At 38.3% G+C, this 21,544-nt stretch overlaps 3 protein-coding genes across 3 annotated transcripts in view; all 3 read left to right on the top strand.

Moving 5' to 3' along the window:
- Positions 1 to 201: 201 nt before the first annotated feature.
- On the top strand, positions 202 to 10,993 carry ARSK (arylsulfatase family member K). Its single transcript, XM_065745489.1, has 8 exons — positions 202 to 366; positions 579 to 708; positions 2,371 to 2,530; positions 4,122 to 4,404; positions 5,353 to 5,524; positions 6,574 to 6,798; positions 9,643 to 9,867; positions 9,954 to 10,993. Exons 1-8 carry the CDS (start codon positions 202 to 204, stop codon positions 10,235 to 10,237), a joined length of 1,644 nt encoding a protein of 547 aa, XP_065601561.1. The 3' UTR covers positions 10,238 to 10,993.
- A 3,522-nt stretch (positions 10,994 to 14,515) lies between these two features.
- RFESD (Rieske Fe-S domain containing) lies at positions 14,516 to 16,673 on the top strand. Its single transcript, XM_065745604.1, is given in 5 exon segments — positions 14,516 to 14,721; positions 15,519 to 15,699; positions 15,790 to 15,824; positions 16,327 to 16,492; positions 16,495 to 16,673. Coding segments are annotated over 5 exon segments (615 nt in total). The 5' UTR covers positions 14,516 to 14,643; the 3' UTR covers positions 16,650 to 16,673.
- A 2,472-nt stretch (positions 16,674 to 19,145) lies between these two features.
- The window catches only part of CAST (calpastatin), a 356,278-nt gene continuing 353,879 nt past the window's right edge, over positions 19,146 to 21,544 (top strand). Inside the window, exon 1 of the mRNA XM_065745592.1 lies at positions 19,146 to 19,152. The gene's annotated coding sequence lies outside the window, so the exon portion shown is untranslated. The remainder of the gene's footprint in view (positions 19,153 to 21,544) is intronic.

The following is a 21,544-nucleotide window of genomic DNA, read 5'->3' as shown; positions in this document are numbered from 1 at the left end:
TGGATTCCACGTCCTCCTGCAGAGAAGCCACGCAGCCCCACCTCAACACCGCACACCCGCACACGGACGCAGAGCTGTCGCAACGGGACGCGCCCCACAGCCCCACTTCCGCTGCCGGCGCCCGCGCACATGCGCACTTCCGCACAAGCGAACTTCCGGCCGCCGCGGGGCGCGCCGGGAGCTGTAGTTCCGCTGCCCAGCATGGCGATGCGGGCCGCCGGGCTGCTGGCGTTGCTGCGGGGGCTGCTCCTCCTCCTCCTTTTCCTCCTTTTCCTCCTCCTTGTGGCCGCCGCGCACCGCGCAGCGCAGAGCTCGCCGAGACATTCGCCCCTGCCCAACGTGGTGCTGGTGGCTTGCGACTCCTTCGTGAGTAGCCGCGGCTCCGCGGGGCGGTTGAGCTGTACGCCCAACTCGCGCTCCCCCCCCCCTCCCCCCCAAGTCCTGTTTACTATGCCCGGTTTTAGGCAGGATCAGCTGCGTTTCAATAACGCAGCTTCAAGTTAATAAATTCTAAGTTACTGCAGACAGTAACTTGAGACGGTGATGCTTTTATAGGCTGTTTTTGTATCTGTCTGCAGGATGGACGTTTGACGTTTTATCCGGGAAATCAGACCGTGGATTTGCCTTTCATAAACTTTATGAAAAGACATGGCTCTGTCTTTCTCAATGCCTATACCAACTCTCCAATTTGTTGTCCTTCTCGTGCAGGTAGGACCTGGAGAAACATTAGATAAATACACGCGATTAATGCCTGCCTGTGTCAATTTAAAGATGGTAATTTCAAAGCCTTGAAAGAAGTGGAGGTTTGCCGTGTTTTCCTTAGTCAGACCCATTAATTCTTTTTGTTAGTGCCTAAATTTATACAGTACTTCGATGTTTGATCCATTATTTTCTGTTTCTTGTTCAGTTTACATGTATTCCTAACACTGCTAAATATATGATATATCCTTTAGCATCTTTAGTTACATACACAGAACTAATTGCTGCAATCAGTGCTCCATATGCAGCTCACATTTGCAGAAAGTCAGGAGGAAGCTATATTCTTAAATCAAAGGTTACATCTCAAAAGTGTTTCTAGCTGTCTCAGTTTTAGCAAAGACCTTCCATAAATGCCATAAGTGGGATGTCATTTACAGCCATTTTCTTTCATCCATAAATTGGAAGGAACATCTTGTCCTCACTGCAGCAGGGACAAGTTTACTGCTGTACTTCTCTTCCTGAGAACCTAGTTACTCCTGTTTCTCAAGGTCAAGTTGTTACTGAGTTGAGATTTACGTGAGCATGCTCTCAATCCTGCTTTCTTATTTTTGACTGCTGATTGCTGAGAACAGTGTTCTCCTGTTAGTTTATTTTATTTTAAGAAACATTGTGAAGATAGCAGCTTATGGTTGCAATGAGTAACAGAAAATGCGTCATGAACCCAACGAATCATCAACTTTGTTCAGTACTTCAAATTGTCCATCAGCACTATCAAGGACACTGGTTAGTCATCACAAGTGCAGTTCTGAACCAGAGGGCATCTCTTGTTTAACCAGTATCTTGGGGACCGGCAAAGAACTGAGGATTCATCTACCTTGGAGGAGTCAGAGACTGTACTGGAAGGAAAGGAGCAGGCTGGGTGTGATCTGGGGCGCTGCTGTGGACAGTGGGTGGGGAGAGTAAGGGTATTGCTTTGATATGGTTTTATTGGGTTTTAATGTTTTTCATTCATTTCAAGAATTTTCCATTGCTTGGATGAGCTTCATTTTGCTTTAGGATTGACCTTTGGCCCAAAATTGGCATGGGAAGGAGCAGATGATTCTTGATAGGCCACTAAGAAATAGGATGACTAGCTGATAAAAAGCTTTCTTGTAGATCTTTTCCAATCTTACCTTGGTATCATTTGTTTTTGTTCCCTTTTTAAGGATCTGGCTTTGTTTCTACAGCTGATAGTGAAATAGATTGCATGAAAAAGATAAAACTGAAGGCATGTACTAATTTTAACACTAAAATCTAGTTGAAATTAGAGGAAATAATGCTTTAGAGTACACATTCATATTTCATCTGGTGAACATTTTATATCTGCAGTAAATAAGAGTATTTCATGATTTACAAACAAGCTTGATTTAATCAATTCATGGCACATTGCAAGATTGGGCCTTACTCTGTCATTCTGGGTATTATTTTAATAAATGTTCATATAGATGATGAAAATAAGATTCAGAAGAGTAATATTTTATATTCCCACTCAAATGGATCACAGTTGGTCTTCTTTTTTTTTACCACTGAAATATTAAGATCCATTCTCAAGCATACTGAATTTAATTTTAGTTAGGGAGGATCCTTACTCTTTACAATCTACTGACCTACTGTATCTCATTTATTTTCCAGCTATGTGGAGTGGTCTTTTCACTCACTTAACAGAATCGTGGAATAATTTCAAAGGTCTAGATCCAGGTTATGTAACGTGGATGGATCTCATGCAGAAGCATGGCTACTACACAAAGAAGTATGGGAAACTGGATTATACTTCTGGACATCATTCAGTGAGGTAATCAGATGTTCCTTCTGTAAAACAGACAGTAGTGAATAGTCTGGCATCCCTCTGTGACTGAGTACAGTTTGCTAATAAGGGAGATATGATCCCTCTTCATTCTCATTGGACATACTGGAAATCAGAAAGTATTTCAGAAGTTTTAAAATAATTACCTGTCAAGCCCTCGTACTTTCATTTTACATTCTGGGACTGAATTTTATGTTGTTCCCTTTTTCAATCCTCTACCAGTTTTTTTTTGTTCGTTTTTTGTTTTTTTTTAAGATTCTTATTTCTAACACCCTTTTCTCCTCTTCTACCTGAAGATCAGTCTCAGATGTATCAAAAATCTTTGTTGCTCTGGAGAATTGGTCTAAGGTGTTGGAGTTGGTATTTTTTGTTTGTTTGCTTGCTTTTTTTTTCTTTTATCGTGATCCTATCCTCATTCTGATTAGATACCATTCTGTCCTGTATTAATGGAGATAATGGTGTTGTATGTCAGCATTATGATATTGTATGCAATTTGACACAGACACCACTCTTCTCCCCACAGCTGATTTTACTCTTTATCTCATACAATTTCTCTAAGTAGTTTGATTAGGGATTTTAGGTTGAAAGTGTTCAATTATATAGTTACAGATAATTCTAACTAGTTGTTATGTGTGTCAAAAATGCAGTGGTAGAATTTCAGTGGGGATAAAAACGGTTAGATGTTCTTTGAATTCAACAGTTAATTAATGGAAGTGCATGATTACATCTTGAGCATCTCTTTCATTATTTCCCTTGGAATTTCAGTGGTGATATTAAAATTGCCTGAACAAAATTAAGAGGAGTAGATATTTTGAATTGAATATTTCCTCATAATCCTGTTATCATTCATGTTGTCATTCAACATGGCAGTTGTTATCACTCAGACTTAGAAAGAAGCCAGGACACCTGTAGCTCAGATTTCCCAGTGTTTTGTGGAGGAAGGAACTGTAACACTTTTAAAAATCTGTTCCAGAAGTGTTTCCTTTTCCTCTCCCTCTCACCCTTTTCCTCTCTTATTCCATTTTCATGATAGCATTTCTCATTCATATCAAAAGCAACTGTACAAGATAAATTGCAGTTGCAGATTTTTGTTGTAAATGATAATGCTTTTAAAAAGCCTTAGTATACAATCCTAAAGCAGAATGTGGCTTCTGCTCCAGCTAGGACACTTCTCTAATAACTTTTTTAATTAAGAAAGATCCACGGCCCTGTTTACTCAATGAATTGTGTATGAATCCATGACAGAAAGTCAGTCAGGTTCAGCAAGATGGAGATGCTATTTTTAAATTCATTTTTTTTCTACAGAAGTGGGAAGAAGAGCTATTCTGAAATTATTTTTAATAAAAAAGAAAAAAAAAGATTGAGAAGCAGAAGAGAGTGACTAAAGCTGTAAACATAAAAAGGGTGTAAAATAGCTATAGACTAAGGTAATAACAATCCTCCTTTACGTAGAAATTAAAAGTAGGTGTCAGCTAGAAATGTAGGAAAAGTTAAGGAGGAATTCTTCATTCTTTTTGCATTGTGAAAGTGAAGAAAACACTTTCCTCTGAGCACATATATCTTGTGTCTGTATTTTCAGTAACCGTGTGGAAGCTTGGACTAGAGATGTTGAATTCCTGCTCCGGCAAGAAGGAAGACCCAGGGTAAATCTTACTGGAGACAAGAGGCATGTGAGAGTGATGGAAGCTGATTGGCAGGTTACTGACAAAGCAGTGACTTGGATAAAGGAGGAAGCAGTTAATCTCACTCAACCATTTGCTCTTTACTTGGGGCTGAATCTGCCACATCCGTATCCATCACCTTACACAGGAGAAAATTTTGGATCCTCTACATTTTTAACATCTCCGTTTTGGCTTGAAAAGGTATGTGCAGGTAGAACTTAAATCTAAATTTGTTCATAACTTTATTATGAAATGTGTGTTATTCCTTGTTATTTTTTAGGTCAGATAGTTTTTATATTTCAGTACACAGTAAGTGGAACTTGGATGTGGTGTTGGACTTCTGATGAAGCAAATAAAAGAATTTTGTTCTCCTGTAATGAAGAGGTTTGTTATCACTGAATCAATAAATTTGGACTTCAGTAGCTGGAAACAGATTAAATTGATACAGTCAGTCTGTCTGTTATATGTCTGAGATTTTCTGAGACAGAAGTCTCTTTTCTGTTAGCTGTCCACATGTGCAGAACTAGCAGAATATACAGATCTAGCATTGTATTTAATGTATCAGCTCCTTCTTTTAGCTTCAGGGCTTCTTTATAACTAAATGGCTTAATGTATGTAGAAATAAATAGAGAATTGGATTAACGTTTCAAACATTTTTTATCAAGATGCCAAGACTTCTTGTCCACTTTTCTGAAGACTTTCCGAGGCTAAATAAAAATTTCTGTGTTTGTCTGTAGGTGCACGTAATATCCAATCTTTTTGAAACATGATATATCTAGTTATCTTACATTTAATTAGATGTTGTGCTGATGCTTCCATAACTCCTTTAAAGTGCGGGTCTAGAAAATCATTCCAAACTATCTCTTACTCTTAAAGAAGATACAGACTGGAAAAATGTGTATTTCTGAGTCCTGGCCTTCATTTGTAGCTGATTTTTATAGATCTTTTATAACTAATTGACTCAATACCTGTGTAAGTATGGAGGAAGTAGCAGCACCATGTAACAGATAACCTGCTGATGTCTCAAAGACCACAGACTGAGAACTGACAAATTGTGCTAAAAAGTTTCAAATTAAACCTTTTTTTTAATATAACTCTCTTTAAATTGTTTAATTCACTTTGTAATGTTACTTTCCTCTTTATTTTTAGGTACATTATGAAGCTATTAAAATTCCCACATGGTCTTCACTTTCAGAGATGCATCCAGTAGACTATTATTCATCTTACACCAAGAATTGCACAGGAGAGTTTACAAAGCAAGAAGTGAGAAGCATTAGAGCATTTTATTATGCTATGTGTGCAGAGACAGATGCTATGCTTGGTAGGTGAATCTTCGTAACACAATGGGCTTTCTTGCAAGCAATTTTATAAGCATTTTGCCTGGAGATTGATTTCAGGTGTCTGGATTCGATGACAGCTACTAATCACAAATAAAGCAATAAAGTTACTTTTGAAGGCTTCCTTAGTTATGTATTATTGTAAATGAAGAAGACAAAAGAATGAATTAAGCAGCCAGAGTTCTTCCTAGTTTATGGTAAGATCTACATGCATGACAATTACAGTGCAAGGTGATCATAATCTAGGACATTTTATTTCTTAATTTGAGTATTGATGATGAAAGAACAAGGATTTTCTTACCTTCTAATATGAAAATTTATAAATAAGCAAGCAAATCTTTTTTTGTAATTTTACAATGATTCAGCAGTTTAAAAGGCATAGATCACTGTTTCACATTTTATAAAACAAAGGAGATCAAGCGGGACTTAAGGCAATAAAGGTGTTGCCCAGCTCAGTAACTCCGAGCTGTACTGCAACTTTGTAATTTATTTCAAGTTTTTAACTAGTCTGTTTAAACAAGAATCACCTTAATGTTCTTATGTTGAAGATGTGCAAATATTTTGCTTAATTACTGATTTCATTGGTCTTGTCTATGTCTCCTTTGCAGAAATGTCTGTGCAGGAGGCTCTTTTGGGGTTATGGGCAAATGTTGGAGAGACATCTGATAAGGTGCATACTGGGAGGAGTCCTTCACCTTAAATATAACGTCAGAGCTTCTTCTGTTGCAGAGCCAACTATGAGTTGTGATAGCAAAAATGCATCTCATCGTATAGTGCATTTTGCTCTTCGATATTCTTATAGGTTGCTCAGTGCCCTCCAGGCTGCTGTGGGAGCCAGAGTCCTGCAACTTGCATACTGTTATGTCTTGTTCTGAGATGGATGCTTTGAATTCTGCCTGCTGTAGCAGAGATAGGATATTTCCCAAGCCTTTCAATAGGTTTAATTGGGATTTGCATGCCAAAAGTACAAAAAAAGGTACAAAAGTTTGAAGAGTATTTGACCTATCTGTTTGAAACCTTTTTCTTGTTGCAGGTGAGATTATTTCAGCTCTGAGAGATACTGAGCTTCTTAAAAAAACAATCATCATATTCACTTCGGATCATGGAGAACTTGCTATGGAACACCGTCAGTTCTATAAAATGAGCATGTATGAAGGAAGTTCCCACATTCCTCTTCTAGTTATGGGCCCAGGCATAAAAAAACAGCAGCAAGTACCAGCTGTGGTCTCTCTGGTGGATATTTATCCTACTATGCTTGGTGAGTTAAGCCATTTAATATGATTATTCTTTTTTTTAAGTTACTAATTATTATTGTGTTTTTGCATTATAGTCAGAATTAGGTCTTCACTTTGTGAAACAGTATCATAACAGAAAAGGCAGTGATGAATTATGAGCATACACATAGGCTTAATGCAGAATGCAAGAGGAGTGTATAAAAATTAAATAAAGGGTTTGATGATTTTCCTTTTTACTGTTGCTGTAATTCTCACAATTCTTACAAAAATGATTTTATATGGGATTATTTGTTTAAAAAGTTTACTGGGAGATATAATATAATCAGACAGAGTTTAGATATGAGTAATCTTTTCTAGCCTTCGTATTGAACAGTTCACTATGGAAATTAGAATGTAAATCCATCCAGAAACAGGATTATACCTGAAAGAATAGCAGTTTCATTATGCTAAATAAAGGAATTCCCTTTATAAAGTGTCAAATGGGAGAAACTTAGTGTAGACTTCTGTATAGGAAATGTACAATTAATGTGGGCAAGTATAATAAGGCATGATAAGGTACATCCATGCTTTTCTTCTTGGATATGGAAATATTCTTTGTGGGGCAGAAAAAGTTGAGAAGGATTCTCATTAAGTCACTCTTAAGAGTGAATTTTTGAACTGTTACTTGTTTTATCACAGATATAAGGCCAGATGTGAGTCTTTTTGGAACTGAATGTTAGTCATCATTTCAGGCTTTATCTAGGATGTCTTAAGCTACTAATTATAAATACACATTTTTTCAAAGCACTCTGGAAAGCTCTTTATTTAAAAAGCATCAGATGCAGGCTGCAATTGTCTAAGAGAATGTAGTGCATAAAGTAATACTGTACTTCTAGCAGTAAAAGCCAGAGAAAATCCTTTTCTACAGTATTTGAAGTGGATTCTTTATAAACAAAACACAATATACGTATCCGCTTGTCTTTTCTCAAAATGTTTGAAACAATTGTCTAGTTGAAAGTAGCATATAGCCTGAGTAGTTTTCTTTTTCTTCTACCAAATTCTGATACTGAATCTGTATGAAGAAGTCAGTGACAGATATACTCAGACAAAAGTTGCAATACCACATTGGAAGAGTTCACATTTTATTTAATTCTTCTTTTTTTTTTAGTGCTATTTTCACAAATAATGTAACTAGTCAGGTGGTTTGTCATCCTTTTTCTTTCCTGCTCTTGTTCTCTGTTATTTTCTTGTAGAATGCTGTGTTCATTAGTTCTTTCCTTCTGTTCTGGCAGTTTCTTCTTCCTGTAATCTGAATATCAAAAAAGGCAGATAAATCAAGATTAATATGAAAGTATGAAGAATCATCTCTATCTTCTGTTGTCTCTTCAAGCTGCATGCTGCTGCTGACTATTGAGGAAACAGATTCCAAGTCTTTTTCTTCCTAAGTGTCATCCCTTTGCTTTGCATTGTCTCAAGGCAGTAGTCTCTGAAGATTTACTTGGAGATTAGGCACACCCTGTATTGTGTGTGATACATATGGTTCATCCCAGCAGATTCTGTGTGATTCAGGTAATTAACCCAGAAGTGCATCAACTCGTCTTTTTTTACAGGATGTAGCCTAAGCTTTCCACTAGACATCACTAGCTTTGTTATTTATGTTGGAGTACTTTTGGATGCCCTAAAAAGCAGGAGGTGTTGCAAATGCCAGCTGGAACATTTATTGCACTTCAAGAATGCAGTACTGCTGTTAATACTGTTACTAGTTTAGGATGATGGATGAGAAAGGCTTATTACCTCTCTTACGTTTTCTTCAGATTATGTATTAATTTGTTCAGGTTTTAGCCCCCCAAACTGGAAGCTACTAGGTTTTTAATGTTACAGGTCTTTCTACTACTTTGGTCAGACACAGCCCTTTTTATTCACTGGAGTAAGAACTACAGATTGCTGACAGGTGTCTGTGCTGTAGGAACAAAAGATAAGGGAGAATATAGGCACTGAAGGAAAAACTCACCTGTGGGCATTCTGTATCACTGTAAGAAAATTAAAAACAACTCAGCAAAGAATAGATTCCTCTGTGAAATGAAATACATTGAATTTTGATTGCTGTGTTCAGTAGGGTAATTAGAAATAGTGTTATATTCATCCTCCTTTTTTAGGAAATGCTGAGCTAACATGGATGAGATTCTCAGCTGTACTTTCCAGAATGTCTTTAAGAGACCTTTACAACTTCTTAACTGCCCAGATCTTTGGAAGCTATAGATACTTGCGATGCAATCTTATACCAAGCCTATCCAAGCTAGAGGATCTTCCAGTAGGGTATAGAGCATCTGTAGTGTAGAGGCTGTAGAGTCATCTTGTGTATTTTCAATATGTGTGCTGTATCAAAACCACCTCTGACACCATCATTGTCTCCAGCCCTGTTTCTCAGTTTCTCCACTAGTTACATGTATGTATAATGACCGTCTTTTGTGCAATGAATTCTGCATTCCAGTCATAGATGAAGAATGCTGGCTAGGAGCTAAGCACCATTACTGCCAAAGTAAGTGTTAGACTGATTTAGGAGCATGGAGCTTGTAGAGTTTGTTCGTGCTGCATCAGTCTGAGGTGGTTGAAGAATGTGGAAAGGGCATAGAAAATAAAAAAGCAGAATGTGTCACTGGACACTATAGACACCAGTTTTAACAAATGTTTTAATGACTGACTTAGGTAGAGCTTCTGGTCAAGACAGTGAGCAACTGAAGTCAGAAAGTTTCTTAAACTTACGTTGTTATTTGCGTATTTGGGGGGCTTTGTGTTCTGGCAATCTCTCTTTTATTGTTGTATATTTTCAGTGTTATGTTTATTGTGGTACCAGCAGTGGAACTTTGAATATGTGTGTCTTTGCTTAGATCTAGCAAGAATTCCTGTCCTGCAGAACCTCAGTGGATATTCTCTTTTACCACTGCTGCTTGAAAAGGCAGAGGATGAAGAGACTCACAGAGGGCCTCGGCCCTTGTGGGTGTTGAGTGAGTTCCATGGCTGCAATGTGAATGCCTCCACATACATGCTTCGTATTGATCAGTGGAAGTATATAACGTATTCAGATGGCGTTTCAGTGCCTCCACAACTGTTTGGTATGTTGTAATTCTTGTGTCCTGTCTGATCGATTAATTTATTTAAATACGTATTGACTCTTAACTGCCTTTCTTGTTTGTTCCAGACCTTTCTGCTGATCCAGATGAGCTGACGAATATTGCCATAAAATTCCCAGAAACTGTACATTCCTTGGACAGAATACTTCGCTCGATAGTAAACTATCCAAGAATTTCTTCAACTGTTAAGAACTATAACAAAAGAGAGTTTATCAGCTGGAAACAAAGTTTGGGTCAGAATTACTCAAACGTTATCGCCAACCTTAGATGGCATCAAGACTGGTTAAAGGATCCAAAAAAGTATGAGAATGCAATTGACAGGTGGCTCAGCCAAAGGAAACAAATACAATAAATATATTAATAAAACGAAAATGTCACAGATTGAATGTGACTGAGGAAATGGAAACATTCTGCATTTTTAATATTACGTTGTATTTCACTGGTTAGAATTATTATCTTATGTAAGCTAATAAAAATTCTTGAAGAATTACTGCATTGTGCTAGAAAGCCACAGTGTTGTGTGTAACTGGCCAGCGTAACAAATCTAGATTTTACATGTTAAAGTTCTGTGGCATGTAAACGTGCATAGGAAGAATGGTACGCAAGTTTTAATTACGTCTGTGGGACACTTAGCTGGTTGCCAAAATGAAAACTATTAAGTGTTAGAACTTACAGAAATTTGCATTTTTAATGACTAGTTAAAGCAAGAATTATGTTATGTATTATGTTGGGATACCTGTTACAGTGGAATATGCCAGAGCCAAGTTTCCACCAAGGCAGACTGTCCATAACAAAAACATAGTCACCCACTTTGGAGATGATGCAGAAGTTAGAATTTCATCAGAATGTTACCAACTAGTGTTCTGAACATTAATGCACTTTATTCAGTTACTTAGTGTTTCATTATTCCATTTTCATTCTTTGAATCTTCGTATTTGAAGATAGACCTTCTAACCTCTAGCCTTCAGATGTGGACTTATCATGTATCACTTTTCAGAATGATTGCATAATACTACTCAGATACTCTGGCTCTCTGTCTACTCATAGGCTACTCATTAAGTATGCTTGCAATGAAGAGAAATTGTTCACTGATGGAAATTAGAGGGGGGGGGGGGGGGAAATAACAGTGCAACAACAAGAAAAATAAATCCCTCAGACCAAACTTGTGATTAGAGCTGTTTTCTGAAGTAATAATGGGATTTGCACAGCATTAAGTTGCAAACTGATTGAGTCCATCTCCACTGTGCAATGAATTCTGCAGGTAAATGTAACGTGCAAAACTTGAACGTAAAACATACACAAAGGAGATGCAGTTGGAGCTTGCAGAAGAAAAAAAAGAAAATACAAGTACTATTTCTCATTTGCCTGGGGATGTGGCTAAGTAAATAAATAAACAAATGGGTAAAACACCAAAGCAATTCTGGAGGAATTCTGGAGGTAAGTTGACTTTTCCTTAGTGAAAAATTCTTGCACGTACATGTGCTTATTTTTGGATACTGTTGGTGCTGGTATAGGAGCAAGTCAGGGTGACATTATAACTCATGCCTAAATGCTGTCTGGAATTTTAATGAAGTACTCAGCAGTGATTGAAAGCTGGGAAAAAAAAACAAACATGAAAAATGTGTGTATTTACTGATAGCTAAGCACCCTACCTGCATACTGCTCACCACAGCATCTATTCATGAATATTTTTCCTTTTTTATCGCTGTTGTTCATAGAGCATTAAGGATAATCTATGACTACTTATTGGTTTGTTTTTATTCCCCTCTTTCCCCCCCCCCCCCACCCTTTTTTCTTTTTACTCTTTTTTTGTAGTCATTGAACAAATTAAGAAGTCAAATAAACCTTTAAACCCTGTAGAACACACCAGTGTAATTTTTGCTAAGATGAGTTTGGGTCCTGATGAAATTATTTCAGCAAAGCAATGCAGCAATGTAATATGAGTTGTCTGCAGAAATAGAGGGAAAATAAGTCCGTACAATGGCACATTCAACAGGGAAAATAATGAATTGATCTCTCTACAGAATTCTGGGCAGGTTGGAACCCACTGTAGAGAAGACAGCAAAATAAAATTTTGTTGAACTGTGTTTTGTGTGTATGTTTTTTGTTTTATTGTTTTTTTTTTTTTTTTTTTTTTTTTTTTTTTTTTGTTTAAACATATCACTATGGAAAATTGTGTTCTTTCAATTCCGTGAACCGCCTGAGACTTCACTGCTTCAATCTGCTGTAGAGACTACTTAATGCTGGTAACAAAACATTCCAGTACAAACCTGAAACATTTAGCAACATCAGCTACACTCTTATTTGTACTATTATGTCTGCACTGTTAAAACAACTGTTTTGCAACATACCAGCTTGGCTTGCAATCTAGAAAAAAATCGTTGTCAATCACTCTCAGTGAGATATGCAACACGAACATACATACATAAGCGATAACTTATAAGAGTTAGAATTCTTGGTATAATATTGGTAATAGATAACATAAATAGTAACACACAACACCGGTGATACAAAGTAATGCAGGTCTGATATACAGCAAACTGAGATCAACTTTTGTCAGAACAATCTAGCCTGCTCAGCAGGGAAAGAAATCAGTCGAGAAATCTAAGTTTTGCATGGAAGTAGAAAACTACGACCTTTTTTTCAAAACTATTTTGAAAAAAAGAAAAGAAAAAAAGAAGTATGGAAACTAGGATCTGTATAAAATTACTGTGAGTTAGTATTGTACAATGGTTTGAGTTGGAAGGAAGCTTAAAGCTCATACACTTACAACTCTGTGCCATGGAAAGAGCTGCCCCCCATGCTCCCCAAACTGCAGCTGCCCAGGGCTTGCAAGAATTTGACATAGCACTGTTTTGCATATTTTTATAAGGATTTTGAATGCAAAAGTAGATCTATTACTTATTAACCATGAGAAAATGCACCCAGGGAGAGCTCTGAGCATCTAAAATTCATAGTCTTGATTACATGAAAAAATTAGCAGAACCAGACACAATTTATCAGATATTTAGTTAAAGGTAAAAATAAAAACGCGAATCATAGTAGATTTGTTTCAAGCTTCACAGAAACCATGGTAAGTCTTCATATGTGGATTAAGGTGCTAGAAGAGCACAGCAGACAGCTGCCGTGGAGTAAGAGAAGATGCTTTTACCCAGATAATGCATCAAGTATCTGGGTAAAAAAATGTAAGAACGGTCAAACATAAGAACAGAAGCTATCAAAGCTGACCCTGGAATGAATTAAAGATAAGTTGAAAATATTTGTCAAGTATGTCCAAAGTAGCTGTCATCCTGCATTAGATAAAGACCAAAAGTCACCTTTGCTCTTCACAGCCCTTTTCTGCCTGCTGGGTGGTGACTTAAGCTTCATCTTTCTTTTTGGTGAGCCAAGTTATATTCCAGTTTTATAAGAGCCTTACCAACCTTTACAAACCTTTACCATCAACACTAATTTTGAGTTGACAGGAATTACTGTATGTTCTGTACAAATACCGTACAAAGTCCCAGTCTTTGGAACAAAATATTCTTCTAGGAAAAGCCACATTAAGCCTGACTTTTCAGGAGGATGATTGTGGGGTTCTAGATGCTGTAGCTACATGTCTGAATCTGGTTCCGTAACTCTGGTACAACACAGGAACCAACCATTTTTTGATCCAAGACTAAATATTCATAGAAAAGAGTGAAATGTAGGGAAAAAAAAAAAAAAGCTTGTTCAAGATCTTTGGACAGGCAGGTGTGAGTCAGAGACAAAGCATGCAAATAATGAACTTCAAATCCCATGTCACTGAACTAGTGCTGATTTGTGGCCTCAAGGGCCCACGAAGAAAAGTCCTGCTGAAAGGCCAGCAAGTCTTGCCCTGTCTTAACCTATTTCCTTTCCCCATATTGGTTGCATTACTGACACCATAAACATGCACCCTGCAGCAGAACAAGAATTAAAAAAGCTTGCTTGGCAGGCAGTGACAAACCAGTAGAGGGGTGTCTGGGATTTCTTTCTGATTATGGGACTAATCACTGAGGGGAAATGGAAAGCAAGTATCAACAGGGGTGGGAAAAAAAGATGAAAATCAAGAAGCCTTTTTCCAGCCTACACTGTGCAGTGACCCAAGCTGTGCCATACCCCAAGTTCTGCCCCCTGAGGGCACCCTGAAGGCAGCTCCTGCTGGATGGTCTGTCTCAGACAGAGAACTCAGAGCCTTTAGTGGGAAAGATGGGATATATACGTAGCAATCTTTTTCTTATATAAAGATTTTTCTCCCACTGCCACAGATAAGGACATCATAGATGCCAGCAAGTGGCACACCACTCCCAACGCCCCAGTGCTGGGCTTGGTGGGAAGCACTCAGCCTGGCCTGCCCAGCAATGCCTGCTGGGAGCTGTGGGCAGCATCCCAGTCTGCCCAGTACTGTGGCTGCTAGAGAAGAGCTGCCAAGGCACGGTGGGCACAGCACACAGCACATGACTTCAGGCAGAGCTTCACATGGTGCATCCCATAGGAGTGCTGCTTACAGGAAAAAACATAGCAAGAGGAACTCTGCACTCGGATCTCCTGTTATCAGGGCAGAGCAGCTCGGCCCTACTCCTTATCAGCTGTGTCAGAGCTCGCTTTGGCCATGCTGAGCCTCTACACAGCCTGTCCCTGTGTGCTTTAGGGGCCAGACCCACAGCTGATGGCTTTATGTGAGGAAGCACTTTGATAAATGCCGTCACACGTGTGAACAAAGAGCACTATTTGTCACAGGAGCACTGAGGAGAGCCAATGTTGGATCTCATTATTGTGAGCATTCATTTCTTCACCTGCTTTCTCATCTCTGTTCTGATCTGGAGGGGATCTAAGGTACTGTGTGACTTGCTGTGTGGCGGCTAAGTGGCACTGCTCTTTGTAGCTCTTAACCCTCTTTGCAACTGGATTCCATGCGTATGTGGTTCCTCTTTGTTCTCAGCATGCACAAAGACTTTTTTTTTAGCCTGATCTTCTGAGGAACTGAGGGTAACAGGGTGGCACTGGGACTTTGAGGTGAATGGAACACAGCAGCTAATTGTACACAGAATGAAAGGGGGAGGCATGCATATGTCCTCAGCTACGAGAGGCTTTCTGATGTTTGAAATACATGAAGAGTTGAAGGCAATGGCAGAATGCACCTGCTAAAAAGCCCAGGTTTATTACACCTTCCCAAATACAGATTTTTTTTTCCTTTATAATAAGATATTTTTCCTATTACATAGGCTTGTATTTCTATCTACTGTAATACATTATGTCCCCTCACTACTATTTACCCTTTGCATAGCCAAATAGTTCAGTGTTTTACATTTCATATTATTGGATTTATGTGGGAAATAGGGATTAAAATGTAGATTGAATGGGCTCAACTTGGAATTAATCTTGTCTCAGCCTCAGGTATCAGGTTTACAGCAGTTGGTATTCCCAGTTTCACTTCTGTTAATGAACATTATCACCAGACTCCTGTGCTTTGCTTTATGTGCGTATTGATAATATTTTACTAAAACCTCTGTCCCTTTCATCACACATGCTAAGTGAGCTGTGCCTTCCCCTGGTACTGGGACACACATTTTCCATTTAGTAATCCAAACATGGACTGAAGAGTTTGTTTTGTTTGTTTGTTATGTTTTCAGGACATGGTTTTGCACAGCCCAAGCAAAGGCACAGTTGAAAAGGAGCCAGATGGTCTTGTATTAGTTGGAAAAGAAGATGACATAAAGAAGTCCCAAAGAGTAACAGCCAAAGTCGATGGCAGAGAAGTTGTTGTTTTCTACCATGAAGGGAGATTTTATGCTCTGGACTCCCGCTGTTACCGTAAGATAATTGCATATACAGCATCAGTGTTGCAACAGTTAAGCATATAGTTTGCTGCACAAACTGATGTGGTGTTCTATCATGTTTCAGATGAAGGAGGCCCTCTACATCTTGGAGAAATAGAAGTACGTAAGCAAAATAAAAATAATTTATGTGCGTAAATTTGAAATCTCTAGTGCAGTGTCTTTGAAAAATTTTGTCTAAACAGAACATAAGAAATGGCTATGTAAGTAAAAATAATGGCATCCTATCATGCTTTTTTCATATTTATTTGACTCAGGAGTCTAAAGTGGTGAGATGGGAAACAGATTAAAAATCTGATTCTTGTTGTTGTGTGGATACATTCCATAATGGAAAGAACACTATGAGTAGTTACTGTATTTCAAAAAGTGTAATGAGAGCCTGGTGTTATTCACAGTTGAGCAGAGGGCTCCAGCACCAAATGGGTCACTGGTTCAGTTGTTTACTGCTGGAATAAGGTGCCCTTAGGAGCGAAAATTTATATTCTAGTAGAATAATAGAAAGCTTTGCAGCTAATCCACCAGGTATGTTTAAGATGGGAAATTCTACAAGGAGAATAATTAGAAGCTGGTGACTTGCTTTCTGTTTTCTTCTTCCTCTTTTAAGGACATTGACGGTCAACCGTGTATTATCTGTCCTTGGCATAAGTATACAATTACACTGGAAACAGGAGAAGGATTATATCAAGGAGTAAACCCTTTGGAACCATCACCAACACCACAGTGGCAGTCAAAAGGAGTAAAACAAAGGATTCATAAAGTTACAGTAAAGAACAGGATGTGTATGTGAGTCCCCCAGATTTGTCTGTGAGTTTTGACTCTGATTATTTTGCTGAGAAGTACAAAAATTGTGGTGATATAAACTATGAAAAAATAAGGCACCTCACAAGCAGCAGAGCAAGTTTTGGACTGACAACAGAATCCTGCTGAATGGATTCTGTTGAAGAATCAGTGTAGTGATTAAGAAGTCTATAAAGAATCAGTGTAGTGAAATGAAAACGTAGCATGGCTGTCAAGATCATTTTGGATTTAATTCTAATGTTAACATAATTAACTCATTATTGTAAAAATTGGTAGAATAAGAAGCTCTGTAGAGTTGGGGATATGGCTGATACTGTGCCAGTGATTTTTTGTATTTACTTCTGAATTTCTGAGAGACTTATTTGCAGCAGGGCTCTTACAGTACTCAATATTTTTTAAATTCTCTTTTGCTAGAATTATTTTAACTTTCAGAAGGAAATGTGATATATTGCTATGTATTAAATATTTTTTAGTTGGAGATAAATAGTCTAGTATAAAGGTTATATTTATGTATCTAACAGTTTATACTTACAATATCTTCTGTTTAATTTACATAGAATTTTATGACTTCATAGATGTGAGAAATCTCTGCATTTCTATAAATCTAAAAGGCCAAATCTTCACAAAGAGAAGTGCAAAATTTGAGAAAATTCTGATGTTCTTTTTTATGCCTCCTTCTGTGTTACTACAAAGATTTCAGGAAGGTGTTTATTTTCCTTTTTTTCTCTGGCAGTTCATCAAAAATTAGACATATATTTGTCATGTATAAATTGTTCTTCCTGATTCTATTGCTGGATACTTATTCTACTTCTTTCTTAAGAAACTGTTCAGTAAAAAAAAAAATAACAATAAAGACTGACATGTAAGGTCATGGCTCTTTGCTTTTATTTGTTTTAAAGACATTGTTATATATTCACTTCAAAAAGCAAGCTTCCTGTTCAGAGCCAAAAGTTAGGTTTCTGTATTTGAATGCCTTGTACAGTGTCAGATCTGCACTGATAACATTGCTCCCAGAACAGAGAAGTTTTCCCTCTGTGTTGTCTTGCGTGAAGGGCAGTCTTGCTCTGTGACGCAGTGAATATTCCTGCCCAGCCCACAGCTTATAGAGAGCTGAAAATACTGCACAAAAGTAAACATCAACCTGAGACTTCTGAGTTGTCTGGTAATGTCCATCTTTTAATGGAACTGCAGCCTGAATACAATCCCTCAGGGTGCATTTTTTTTTTGGTGATTTGTTGGCTCTTTGCCTAAGCAGTGTCTTATGCAGAAGAAATATGACGTATTTTGGCCTTTATCTCTAGGTTTCTCTCACGCTTGCAGTGGGTTATCTTGGTTTTAGTGTATGGGAAGGATAAGTAGGCCTGTGCCACCATGCTTGTAAGTAGAGAGGTATAGAGATCTGTCAGGGGAAAACATCTGTGCCTGACTGACCACAGTGAAAAAAGCAGAACACACTCCCAAATTATGTCGCACTGTGATATATTCATCCTATTTAAATCTAGATATCTGCCTCTGAGCACACCTCCTGTCGTTGTTTTCATGGTCAACGGGGGCAGCAACTTCAAGGTGTTGTTGATCTGATCTGTCTCAGTTTTGTGTTTTAGAAGAGCAGCAGCACTGAAATGTGTTCCACCTCCTCTCAGTAACCACTGTATCAGGCAGTGCTGAATGGATCCAATGTAAATACTTGCCTTCTGTCAGATGAATCACTTTAATTAACTGCTAAAAACTATTGCTATTTACCAATTTTTTCCTTGGTTGTCTTTTCTTTCTAGCTGCTGTTGTTTTGTTGTTGCTTTTTGTTTGGTTGGTTTTAGTTTAGATTTGTTGTTTTCTTGTGTATGTATGTGTGTTTTCTTCTTTTTTATGGTAATTCATAAACTTCCCTTCTTACTCTTCTTGAAGAGGAGCAGCAGGTGGTAGGAAGGTAAGGGAGCTGCTCAAGTGATACAGCTGCTGCTCCAGATAGCCTGGAGCATGCATCACTGCACGCAGGCATGGCCATGAGAAGGCAGACAGAATCTTGCTTCCCTTTCCTCCAATCTCAGGCAACTAACTTTGCCTATGATGAGATCAGAGCAATAGTGTCTTGTGCTATTGAAAGACATGCATCCTGTAAAATAAACCCACACTGACTAACGATTGCTTAGATAGTTCTTTCGTTTTTATTCTCAGTAGAAAGAAATTATGGAGATATTAGTCTCAAAATAGCATATGCCTCAAAGTGTTCAAATGCAAGAGAAGGCAGCTCACAGTCTTTCTTGAGCATTGTTTAGAACTGCAAAACGACATTTATTTCTCATCATTTCTCTCCCTAGCAAAGAACAGAGAATTATATTTTGTACTTTGGCTTGAAAATGTTCATGATGACTCTGCAATACATTCCAGCTCTGTAAGCAACTTTCAAATGCAGCTCAAATATAGACAAACAAGTTATGTGTATCCTATCAAGAATTCACCTTTTTTAAAAAGCAGCATTTTGCAGTTCATACTACCTCCTGTAACTGCAGTAGTATGAGCTGCAGCTTCAGCCTTTCCCTGAAGTAACTGCACTGCAAAACTTAATTAGATGATGGCATTTGTGGGGCTGTGCTGTAGGTTTCCCCTTCTAAATTAATACCTTGTACTGCTACGTCTCATTGACTTCGTCACTGTACATTAAATAAGGCACTGCTTCAATTTAAGAAGTGTTATTTAGAATTTAGAAACTTATGAGTATATCCCTTAAGTAACTGCAACTTGTGAAGTGTTTACAGGTAAGCATACACTTTATACTTTATAGGACTGGAGGTCATACTGGAGGCAAGGAAAAATTGCTAGTCTGTAGGAACAACAATTTTAAAACCAGATTTTCACTACCAAAGCTCTTTACAATAGTACTGTACAGTTCCTTTTTTTCGTGGAATGAAGTCAGTTCTGAAGCTTACACCTATACTTTCTCCTCAGTTTAGGGAAAGTAATTCATGTTGTTACCTGTGCTGATTATACTGCAAACATAGGGTTACAAAGTCAACTCTCAGCAATTCTCAAGCACCTCACTGATTTTCTCACTTGGCTTGACAAGTGTTTCTGGTGGTTGCTGGAAGAAGCAGGAGTCAGGGGATAGAAGTTGTAGTGCTGAAGAGGTGCTTGAGACTTTTGTTTGGTGTGGGAAGAGGAAACGTGTGTGCTGAGATCAACTTTCACTGGCAGTGCTCCTTCTGCACGTATTCAGGGAGTGCTGTGCTAGCTGAGCAAATGTTTCAGATTGGCCATGTCAAGGAGAAGGGGGATACTGAGGGTGAGGTGAGGTCTCTGACTTTCTGTCTCCAACCTGTTCTTATCTATGGTTGTGGTGAGGATCCCCAGCAAAAATAGTAGAAGGCTTTCTGTTGGGTCAGCAGGCTCAGGCAACTCAGGCAGTGGTTGAAACACCACACTAAGGGAGAGGGAATGCAGAAAGACTATGTGAAACACGCAGGAGTGCATGCTTTTCATCAGTCCTTTGTAAATGTAACCAACAAATCAGCAAAGTTCTATGTTGTACTTATTTCAGGCAAACCTACTGATTTCCTAAAGTGCAGATTATACTTGAATGAAGAAGAGATAGTGTTGCCAGTAGGAACAGAGAGGTGATCGTCCCTCTGTACTCAGTCCCAGTGAGGTTGCACCTCAAGTACTGTGTTCAGTTTTGGTCCTCTATCTACAAGAAAGATATCAAGGCTCTGGAGCATGTCCAGAGAAAGGAATGAAGCTGTGAAGGATCTGGAGCACAAGTCTTATGGGGTGTAGCTGACTGAACTGGGCTTGTCCAGTCTGAAGAAAGGGTTTGCTCAGGGGAGACCTTATTGCTGTCTACGAAGACCTGACAGGAGGTTAATCGTCTCCTCCTATATCAGTTGAATGGCCTCATAGCGTTCCTAGCACTGTACTGGCTCAGAGCACCCAGGAGACTATTGTCAGCATCTGAAGTTGAAAAGCAGTAGATGTTTGCAATACAAAGCACATTCCAGGATGCTGTGTTGCCTTGCAGTGCTCACAGAATTTTTAATTGAGACTCAGCATCTAAAGAAGAACTTACACTCTGTTATGAGATGCAGGTGTTCATGTGAGTTTTCACTTCCAGTTTAGGTACTTCAGCAGGTGCTAGACTAAAAGATTCTTGAGGTTAACCGAAGTGATGTCATGTTTGATGCTTGCTTATTGCTCCTGTTGTTTTTTAAATAACTGATGTATGATGAACCCCTATTAGAGAGATTTCAGCTACTAAGAAAAAATGCTAGTAATTAAAAATATGTCCTACTTTTGTGTCATCTCACCATGCTGGGCTTTACTAATGTGACTTGGGTAATGTAAGCTTTGACACTAATTGTCTTTTTATTCCTGTGAACATCTTTCACAAAATTCTACTCTGTTGACCCACAAGGATGCTCTTTGATATCTTTCCCCAAGACCAACACCCATCTTTCAGGGTAATGTGACAAGTTCCCACACTTACCAGTAGATTATGCAGGGTGAGTTATTTCCTTTATCCTATGTATTGCCTGCTTCACATACAGGATGTTTTTGTTCTTGTTTTTCAGTAAAACTTCATACTTGTATAATTTCAGGCATAAGGGAAGGAGATGGTTCTGGTATGCTGTTGTTTTTCATACAACTGTCGGCATGTAGCTTCACAGGAAATTTAATTTTTCTCACTGTTTTGGTTGTTATCATGTGGAAGCCTGTCTTCTTGTCCTACAGGACTAATGGCATTCCAATGTAATAAAGCAAACCCAGTGAATAAATTACAAAGTTCTCTGAGGTAGAGGGAAAATCACATGGAGCAAGTGCTGGATACAGAAAGGGATTTGCCAAGAAAATTGGTGATGGGATAACTTTTTCTTTCTGCTGTCATTTTTTTTAATGTTCTTTCAGTGAATGCTGGATACAATTTATTTCATAATGCTTTATAATTTACAATAATCAAAGTCCAGAACAGAATAATTGTGTTTGAGAACATTTAAAACAGTAAAATACAGAAATTCAGTGCTGTTGCTTCGTCT

Source organism: Cyrtonyx montezumae, unplaced genomic scaffold (assembly GCF_038088225.1).
Source record: "Cyrtonyx montezumae isolate F1298 unplaced genomic scaffold, pur_monq_1.0 scaffold_36, whole genome shotgun sequence".
In the NCBI taxonomy this organism is placed as follows: domain Eukaryota; kingdom Metazoa; phylum Chordata; class Aves; order Galliformes; family Odontophoridae; genus Cyrtonyx; species Cyrtonyx montezumae.
This window is presented reverse-complemented; position numbering and strand designations above follow the sequence as displayed.

What these genes read in the sequence shown, in the direction of transcription:
- ARSK (XM_065745489.1), top strand. Translation starts at nt 202, where the DNA reads ATGGCGATGCGGGCCGCCGGGCTGCTGGCGTTGCTGCGGGGGCTGCTC. An exon ending in TATTTATCCTACTATGCTTG is followed by an intron (nt 6,799 to 9,642) that starts GTGAGTTAAGCC and finishes GTCTTTGCTTAG; the next exon opens with ATCTAGCAAGAATTCCTGTC. An exon ending in AGTGCCTCCACAACTGTTTG is followed by an intron (nt 9,868 to 9,953) that starts GTATGTTGTAAT and finishes TGTTTGTTCCAG; the next exon opens with ACCTTTCTGCTGATCCAGAT.